We start from the raw sequence: 10176 nt of genomic DNA, 5'->3' as shown, positions 1-10176 counted from the left end.
GTACATTTCTAAGGTGGAAAAAGTAGGTTTTCGTCACCTTGATAATATGGGACTTGAAGCTTAAATCTGAATCTAGGATAACACCAAGACCTCAGGTTTAATCCAGGATATCAGTTTCTCCAGATTTTTAAAGAGCATTTCTCTTTTTGTTTTAGGGCCGATCAATGGCCGATCAAACAACGACTCAAACTTGAACTTGACACCTTACTGGTGCAGTGTTCTGCCCTTTAATAATCCCCAGACAACACCAAACCTTCCACCACCTGGCATCCACACTGACTGGCTTGGATCAAACTGTCCCTGAACACATTTTACACTGAGTCTATAAGCTTTGTGTGTACTATATCTTAAGTTTCATGGGAAAGTATCAGCCAGTGGACACAGGAAAATAAGAAGATAAAACACGGCTGCAGGTGATATGCCAGTTGTACTGGCAACGGCACGTCACAAACATCACTGAGGCCGAACAGAGACCATGTGACCTGGTCCTGCTATGATTAGCTGAAAGGAACTCATCGCAGTCTCCTAACCTCTACATAAAGGCCTGCATCTTAAGCAGGTTGGGGGGAGGGGGCACCTGATCGGACCTGAGACTGAGGTCTAATAATCAGTGTGTGATGCTGCTGCTGTGGGTGCTGTTGCTGCTGGTGCTGGGAGCCTATGGGGCAGAGGGAGAGGAGCCTCTCTGTCGGATGCTGGGGAGCCCAGAGTTCCCTCTACTGTCCAAGGAAGGAGACGTGACCATCGGAGGAGCCTTCTCCATCCACAGCAAGATCACAGAGCCTCCCCTCTCCTTCACAGACACCCCAGCACCACTCATATGCTCCAGGTGGGTTTATAGTCCCTGGCATTTTTTTCTTTTTACAGTATATGCAAAAATGATCTACAGTTTCTGTTTCCAGTTACCTTTCTAAAGTTTTGAGAAAATGTGTTTCACTATGCTTTCAAACGGATTATGGTGTACTCGCAAAGTAGGTTAATCTGTCCTCTTTGTTTTACAGCTTGAATCTCAGAGAGTTTCATTTTGCTCAGACCATGATATTTGCCATTGAGGAGATCAACAACAGTAGCTCTCTACTCCCAAATGTCTCCATTGGCTACAGGATATTTGATAGCTGTGGCTCAACGTTGCCTTCTATGCATGTGGCCATGGCTCTGATGAACGGTCAGGAGAAGACCACAGGAAAGAACTGCTCTGGACAATCAGCTGTCCACTCCATAATTGGAGCATCTGAGTCCTCCACCACAATAGTGATGTCACAAACTACAGGCACTTTCAAAATTCCAGTGGTAAAGTTATATGAATAATGTATCAAGTTACATTTCTTTTGGACACTGCAATCCTCTTGTAGCCACTGTAGCTTTAAATGTTTTTTTTCTTTTTTCTTTTCATCCTGATCCATGTAGATCAGCCACTTTGCCACCTGTGCTTGTCTGAGCAACAGAAAACAGCACCCCTCCTTCTTCAGAACCATTCCCAGTGACTACTACCAGAGCAGAGCCCTGGCAAAGCTGGTCAAACACTTTGGCTGGACCTGGGTGGGAGCTGTTAGAAGTGACAATGACTACGGCAACAATGGCATGGCCACATTTATAGAAGCAGCAGGGCTGGAGGGGGTCTGCATCGAGTACTCGGAGGCCATCTCCAGGACCGATGCCAGGGAGCAAATCGCCAGGGTGGTTGGGGTGATCCGCAGGGCCAGCTCCAGAGTTCTAGTGGCCTTCCTGGCCCAGGGGGAGATGGGGGTTCTGCTGGAGGAAGCTCTGCACCAGAACCTGACAGGGGTGCAGTGGGTAGGCAGCGAATCGTGGATCACCGCCAGCCATCTGGCCACCAGGAGGAGTTCTGCCATCCTCAGAGGGTCTTTGGGCTTCACCATCAAGAAGTCCCAGATCCCTGGGCTCAGGGATTTCCTGTTGCGAGTCGGTCCTGCCCAGAACCCACACAACGCCCTGCTTAGAGAGTTCTGGGAGATGGCGTTTGGCTGCAGCCTGGAGGCAGGTGGCCAGGCCAGGACCTGCTCTGGCTCAGAAAGACTGGAGGACATCAGGAACCCTTTCACTGACGTGTCTGAGCTTAGGATCTCCAATAACGTGTACAAGGCAGTTTATGCTGTGGCACACGCCATACAAGACCTGTTACAGTGCAGTGGAAGTGGGAGAGGTCAAAAAGAGAATCAGCCCTGTGCATGGAGAGACAATATTAATCCAGAACAGGTGATGGGATAACTATATTTTTGGACTGTTCCTATTAGTTTATTATGATGTTTCTATCATGCGATCTTCAGCAGAATGAAGATTGCATGATCGGAACAGTCCATTATTTATATGCTCCAGTGTGCGGACTCACTCTTTTTTTCTCATTTACCACAGTTTAGCACCTGGTCTGCATTGTGGATGTGCAAGCTCTTTTCTTTTCAAATACCTATATTTTTACCGCTTTTTTTGACTGACTTATTAACCATCACTTTATCTGACCAATTAATTATTATTGTGTAATAGTCATATTAAGCGTTTGCATGTGGACAAACTGCTATTCCTTTACTGCAGGTGCTGAAGCAGCTTGGGGGGGTCAACTTCACCATGAAGTCAGGAGAGAGAGTATTCTTCGACGAGAATGGGGACCCCGCCGCCACCTACGAGCTGGTGAACTGGCAGAGAGACCAGGAGAGAGAGACCGTGTTTGTGACTGTGGGGAACTATGACGCTTCTCTCCCTAAAGAACGCCAGTTTACCATGAACGGAATCAGCATCACCTGGGCCGGAGACCCATTAAAGGTATAACTGATAAAAACAACATAATGATAATAAACTATTTTCGGGGAACTGGATCTGTAATGACTGTATGAATAGAGTTAAAATGAGAGAAACATGTAATGCACTGTAAGTCTGAGTGAGTGAGTGAGTGAGTGAGTGAGTGAGTGAGTGAGTGAGTGAGTGAGTGAGTGAGTGAGTGAGTGAGTGAGTGAGTGAGTGAGTGAGTGAGTGAGTGAGTGAGTGAAAGGAGGTTAAGGGAGTGAGGTTAGAACCGGAGCATATGTGGTTCTGCGTTTCAGAGGCCAGGGTCTGTGTGCAGCGAGAGCTGCCTGCCCGGGTTCCGCCAGGCGGTGATCAAGGGCAAGCCTGCCTGCTGTTTCTCCTGCATCCGCTGTGCTGACGGGGAAATCACCAACCACACAGGTGAGAGACAGGCACACACAGGTCATAGTGTACGCATACTATCTACATATAGTATATCACTGTTCAGAATAAAGATAGAGTTCGGAGAAACTTGTATCTAATTATTGCTCGTAAAAGTTCACCGAGATTAATTGGAGACTAAGTATAATGTTGTATAATATTGTTGTATTTTTTAGATTCCGCTGAATGCACACAGTGTTCCCTGGAGTACTGGTCAAATGAGGATCAGAATGAGTGTGTTCCAAAGATGGTGGAGTTCCTGTCATTTGAAGAAACCATGGGAATCCTCCTTACCACATTCTCATTGGTTGGAGCGTGTTCGAGCACTGTAGTGTCATTGGTCTTCTTTCACTTGCGAAGCACGCCCCTCATAAAAGCCAGCAACTCTGAGCTGAGCTTCCTGCTGCTCTTCTCCTTGACTCTGTGTTTTCTGTGTTCTCTCACCTTCATTGGCCGGCCCTCTGAGTGGTCCTGTATGCTGCGCCATACTGCGTTTGGGATCACCTTTGCCCTGTGTATGTCCTGTGTCCTGGCTAAGACCATAGCGGTTGTAATGGCTTTCAAGGCCTCAATGCCAGGCAACATGGTCCCTCAGTGCTCTGTCCCTCTTCAGAGAACCAGTGTGTTTAGCTGTACTTTCCTGCAGGTGATAGTGTGTGTGTTGTGGTTAACTCTAGACCCTCCGGTCCCACACAAAAACACAGCCCATGCCACTGAGAAGATCATCCTAGAGTGTGATGTGGGTTCAGCTGTGGGCTTCTGGGCTGTGTTGGGGTATATAGGACTCCTGGCTCTCTTGTGCTTTGTCCTGGCTTTTCTGGCTCGGAAGCTGCCTGATAACTTCAATGAGGCCAAATTCATCACCTTCAGCATGTTGATATTCTGTGCAGTCTGGATCACCTTTATCCCAGCTTATGTCAGCTCCCCTGGGAAGTTCACTGTAGCTGTGGAGATCTTTGCCATCCTGGCCTCCAGTTTTGGTTTGCTGATCTGCATATTTGCTCCAAAATGTGTTATCATTTTGTTAAGACCTGAGAAAAATACGAAGAAAAATATGATTGGAAAAAGTCACAAACACGATGAATCTTAGTCTAGAACACTCTGCTGAGGTCAGGATCAGGATTAGGACCGTTTCAGGTACCAGGCCAAGATATATGATCAAATTACACATTAAGATAAATTGGTAGGTAGGTAAGTAAAGAGAGAGAGAGAGAGAGAGAGACTATCAAAATAATGCAAATATATTTTCTGGTATAATAACATTTACTTTATTATTAGACTGCAAGGTCAGGCCCCATTTCACCCCAAAGCATGACCAAGATAAGACAGAAGACATGATGTTTTATGTGATGCAAGGGGGGCTGTAACAGCTGATAGGCCATTGGTAGAGAGTCATGAAAATGACACCCAGCCTCTTTCCAAGCAGCATATAAAGGCCAGACATGCAACATTTCTTTACTGGTCCCTAAGAGGTGAGGACTCAAAGCGACAGCTATGCTGATGCTAGCAGACCTGGTACTGCTCACTCTGCTCACAGCCGGGGCGGAGAAGCCTGTGTGCACACCATACGGGACCAAAGAGCTGTCTCAGTTCTCCAAGGAGGGAGACTTCAACATTGGAGGCATCTTCTCCTTCCACCAACACCCAGTCAGTGTGAGCCCAACGCCACAGGAAAACCCCGGGAGCATCCAATGTGAGGGGTAAGAACCAGTTCCAATTTGTAAGTATGTATGATGAAAAAAAAAAGTGGATAAATAAATCTCACAATTATATCTCTGTGTGCTTGCAACTCAGTTATACAGTATATTTTTGTGTTAAAGGACAATGCTCGTTTTTGACAACCTGGACCTTATTTACGACATATTATAAGACGTTTGACTCACCGAGATAACTTTGGTGTAGTTCGGAGGCATGTAGAAGAAATTTAAAATCCAGCCCGAGCCAGTATATCCATGTAATGGCGGTGGTCGGGGCACTTAGAATGCAGTTTCTAAAAATCTATTTTCTGCCGCAAAACAGTTGTTTTCATCAATCTGTCTTGATGAATCGCTAGTTGTGCTTACATAGAGCATAGGCCTGTTGTGGTTTTCACATGCCATGATCTTTAGAAACGTCTTTCGAAAACGAAATAGCTTCCTCACTTGCTCCAGCACGCATTCTCACAGCGCGCAATCGTTGCTCCAGCACGCTGTGCGCATGCGTGCTGGAGCAAGTGAGGAAGCTATTTCGTGTCTAAAGACGTTTCTAAAGATCATATTACAGAGGCATGTAAAAAACCACACAACAGGCCTATGCTCTATGTAAGCACAACTAGCGATTCATCAAGACAGATTGATGAAAACAACCGTTTCGCGGCAGAAAATAGATTTTTAGAAACTGCATTCTAAGTGCCCCGACCACCGCCATTACATGGATATACTGGCTTGCGCTGGATTTTAAATTTCTTCTACATGCCTCCGAACTACACCAAAGTGATCTCGGTAAGTCAAACGTCTTATAATATGTCGTAAATAAGGTCCAGGTTGTCAAAAACGAGCATTGTCCTTTAACTTTAATGTCATCAAACTCTTCCACAAAAACTGATGATAACCAGCTTGGTCCATCACCTCTGTGCAGGCTAGACCCAGGAGAGCTCCAGTATGCCCAGACAATGATCTTTGCCATCGAGGAGATCAACAACAGCTCTGAGCTGCTGCCAGAGGTGTCTTTGGGCTACAGGATCTTCGATGCCTGCCCGAGCATCCCCCTGTCTGTAAGGGCATCCCTGGCTCTGATGAACGGTTATGAAGAGGGCAAAGAGAGCTGCACCAAGCCCTCCACTGTGCATGCTGTCATAGGGGAGACAACCTCCACCTCCACCATAGGCATAGCACGCACCATGGGGCCTTTCAGTATACCTGTGGTGAGTGAGTGAGAGAGAGAGAGAGAGAGAGAGAGAGAGAGAGAGAAAGAGAGAGAGAGAGGGAGAGAGAGAGAAAGAGTCTATGTATTGTACTTGTGCACAACTGTTAAAGGAGTAGTAAAGGGAAAATGCATGTTTAGCCCTGTTGTAAGGTTACTTATGATCATATACAATGGTTCAGATCAAAACGTTGACAAAACTAGCACATTTGAGAAATTCTGATAATTGCTCTACCACTGTTTTGGTCATACAATGGATGTGGATGGGCACCGTGAAAAATCATTCAAAAAACATGTTAAACTCTCAATTTCAAAGACAAGAAACTCACCGAGGTGTTAGTTGGCATTCTGACATATAATTATCCATAAAGTAAGATTATTGTTCACCTGGAAAGGCTTTTTTTAAATATTTAGCATAGAACTATTTAGTCGCAGCACATACGTGTGTAAACTTCCGCAAACTAGGTAGCCTAGCAACATAAACAATAACAATAGCTACTGTAAGTAGTTCCGCTTCCTGAATCCCCTCTGCGGATTGATCTACATATCTACAACGGTCGCTTCAATACAAGTCAATGTATTTCATAAAATTATCAATAAAACCCTACAGGATTCATACTTTGCGGCGAATTTGATGTCAGAACACCAACGGACACCAATTACCCCCTCTGTGAGCTTCTTGTCTTTGAAATCGAGAGTTTAACATGTTTTTGAAAGATTTTTCAAGGTGCACACCCACATCCATTGTATTAACAAAACGGTGGTAGAGCAATTATCAGAATTTCTCAAAAGTGCTAGTTTTGTCAACGTTTTGATCTGAACCATTGTATATGATCATAAGTAACCTTAAAACAGGGCTTAACATGCATTTTCCCTTTACTACTCCTTTAATGTCTGTGTGTGCGTGCCTGTTTGTACAGTATGTTTGCACCTGTTTGTGTGTGATGCGCCTCCTTGTGTGAATGTGGCCGCGTGTGTCACAGATGTATGAATGGGTGTAAGCGATAATCATGTGTGGAAATGTATTTATGTCAAGAAAGACCAGTACTGTACATGTTTAATGTTTGTTATTTCTAATATTTCTGATTCAACTTTGTTTTGAAAATCGTTTTTTATGTCTTGTTCCAGCTCAGTCATTCAGCCACCTGTGCTTGTCTGAGCAACAGAAGGGAGTACCCCTCCTTCTTCAGAACCATCCCCAGTGACCTATACCAGAGCAGAGCCCTGGCAAAGCTTGTCAAACACTTTGGCTGGACGTGGGTGGGAGCCATCAGGACCAACAGTGACTATGGTAACAATGGCATGGCCACCTTCCTAGAGGCAGCCAAGACCGAGGGTGTGTGTGTTGAGTACTCAGTAGCCATCTACAGGACAGATCCCAGGACGTGGTTTCTAGAGGTGGTTGACATTATCAAAAGGTCCACCTCTAAGGTGATTGTGGCTTTTGCTGATGGCACTGACCTCGACATCCTGGTCAAAGAGCTGTTTCTCCAGAACGTGACGGGTCTACAGTGGGTGGGCAGCGAGGGCTGGATCACCTACCGCTACATCGCCTCCCCAGTCTTCTACACGGTGGCCCAGGGGGCGGTGGGCTTCGCCGTGCCCAACGCGCACATCCCCGGCCTGAGGGAGTTCATGGCCAACAGCCGCCCCTCCACCAGGCCCGGGGACCGGGGACTGGTGGAGCTTTGGGAGAGCGTGTTCAGCTGCTCTCTGACTCCCGGCGCTCAGGGCTCGGTGAGGGCGTGCAGTGGCGAGGAGTCCCTGAGGGAGGCCGACTCGCGCTTCACGGATGTGACAGACGCCAGCCTGCTCAACAACGTCTACAAGGCTGTGTACTCCGTGGCCCACGCCTTGCACCTGCTGCTCGCCTGTCAGAATGGACAGGGCCCATTTGAAAACAACACGTGTGCTGACAAGGATAACATCAAACCCTGGCAGGTAAAGACAGCTGTCATCAAACCTAAAAAACTAAAGCTGTGATATAATCTGTAAGAGGGTGATTGTAAAACAGTATTGAATTAAATAATAACCCCCTCTCGGTGCTCTTACAGGTGTTACACTACCTCACCCTTGTGAATTTCACCACTAAGCACGGTGAGAGGGTGTTCTTCGACCAACAGGGGGACCCCGCAGCACGCTATGCCCTGGTCAACTGGCAGATGGACAAGGTGGGCTACATCCTGTTTGAGACCATCGGCTACTATGATGCCTCACACCCAGAGGGCCAGCAGTTTGAGATGAAGGAGAGGGTGCAGGCCGTGTGGGCTGGGGAAAGGTCAGAGGTGAGGGGCTAGTGATTTAAAAAATAAAAAAAACATAATTTGAAATATGTTACTATGTCTAAAAGCAAATCCGGTATTTCAGTTGTGTAGCATGAATCGGTATCCTCTTCTCTAACTGGGATGACATGTATGGTATTTATTCTAAGGCCTTGTTTTCTTGCAGTAGCAGCTGTGCATTGTGATTCGGTGTGGTCGTATGGTACTGTAACTGAGTGTATATGGTGTTGCTGAGGTGTCTCTGTGTTTAGGTGCCCAGGTCCATATGCAGTGAGAGCTGCCTGCCAGGCACTCGCCGGGCCTTCGTTAAGGGAAAGCCCATCTGCTGCTTCGACTGCATTGCCTGCGCAGACGGAGAGTTCAGCAACACCACAAGTGAGACAGCGGGACTTGTAGCCTTTTCCCTAGCCTTCCTTATGTTTCTATCAGGACGAATCTCAGCCAGCTCGTTACTGGTCTACCTAAAGATGTCACTGCTGTACTGCTTAAATATGTTTATGATTTCAGATGCAGTGACATGTAACGCATGCCCTCCCGAATACAAGTCAAATGAAGAAAGGAATAACTGTGATTTGAAAACAATTGAATTCCTGACCTTCAGGGAGCTGATGGGTATCCTCTTGGTGACATTCTCTGTGTTTGGAGGTTGCCTGACAATGACAATAGCCCTAATATTCTACCACTACAGACAGACCCCCATAGTCAGGGCCAACAACTCTGAGCTGAGCTTCCTGCTGCTCTTCTCCCTGACTCTGTGTTTTCTGTGTTCTCTCACCTTCATTGGCCGGCCCTCTGAGTGGTCCTGTATGCTGCGCCACACTACGTTTGGGATCACCTTTGTCCTCTGCATCTCTTGTGTTCTGGGGAAAACTATAGTGGTGTTGATGGCCTTCAGGGCTACACTTCCAGGAAGTAATGTCATGAAATGGTTTGGGCCTTTACAGCAGAGACTCAGTGTTCTGGCTTTCACTCTCATACAGGTCCTGATCTGTGTGCTCTGGTTAACAATCTCACCTCCTTTCCCCTACAAGAATATTAAACATTATAATGACAAGATCATTCTAGAATGTGCCTTAGGTTCCGCTGTGGGCTACTGGGCTGTGTTGGGGTATATAGGACTCCTGGCTCTCTTGTGCTTTGTCCTGGCTTTTCTGGCTCGGAAGCTGCCTGATAACTTCAATGAGGCCAAATTCATCACCTTCAGCATGTTGATATTCTGTGCAGTCTGGATCACCTTTATCCCAGCTTATGTCAGCTCCCCTGGGAAGTTCACTGTAGCTGTGGAGATCTTTGCCATCCTGGCCTCTAGCTATGGAATGCTGTTTTGTATATTTCTCCCTAAATGCTACATCATTTTATTGAAGCCAGAAAAAAACACTAGGAAACATATGATGGATAAAACATCTTCAAAAGATCTCTGAGTGCATGTTGATGATTAATGTATGTATTTTCTGACTGTATTCACTGTTTTTCTATAATCATTGCCTTTGCTAATGGTGTAGTAAATATTATTAGGTTAACTGGCTGTTATCTGCCTTCAAGGTCAAGACGCTGATCAGTGCAATATCCAATAAACTGTTGTTGCTTCTTATGGTTTCTCTACCCTTTCCCCATAATTTTCACCCCTGTAAAGAACACTCCTGGATGCATGTGGAATATTTGATATAATTACTGAGTGCTTTGAAAAGGGAGGTGAATGAATCACCTCCGATGACCAGTACATGAAGCATTCAAATGACACAGTATCCCATAACCACAAGACTATATTGACAGTGCAGAAAACAAGAATGCAATTAAGTTGCTTTTTCAATTT

General features: G+C 46.0%; 1 protein-coding gene across 1 annotated transcript; it reads left to right on the top strand.

Annotated features, from left to right (window-relative positions):
- Positions 1-692: 692 nt before the first annotated feature.
- Positions 693-9784, top strand: LOC311314051 (uncharacterized protein; the record flags this gene model as incomplete). Its single annotated transcript, XM_084444346.1, has 11 exons — positions 693-829; positions 1002-1290; positions 1408-2217; positions 2551-2778; positions 3057-3180; positions 3357-4247; positions 4673-4880; positions 5797-6082; positions 7210-8022; positions 8136-8366; positions 8615-9784. 11 exons carry the CDS (start codon positions 693-695, stop codon positions 9782-9784), a joined length of 5187 nt encoding a protein of 1728 aa, XP_084300472.1.
- Positions 9785-10176: the final 392 nt, after the last annotated feature.

This window comes from Borostomias antarcticus, assembly GCF_949987555.1.
Source record: "Borostomias antarcticus genome assembly, chromosome: 1".
Taxonomy (NCBI): Eukaryota; Metazoa; Chordata; class Actinopteri; order Stomiiformes; family Stomiidae; genus Borostomias; species Borostomias antarcticus.
The sequence above is the reverse complement of the archived record's forward strand: the minus strand, read 5'-3'. Positions and strand labels throughout refer to the sequence as shown.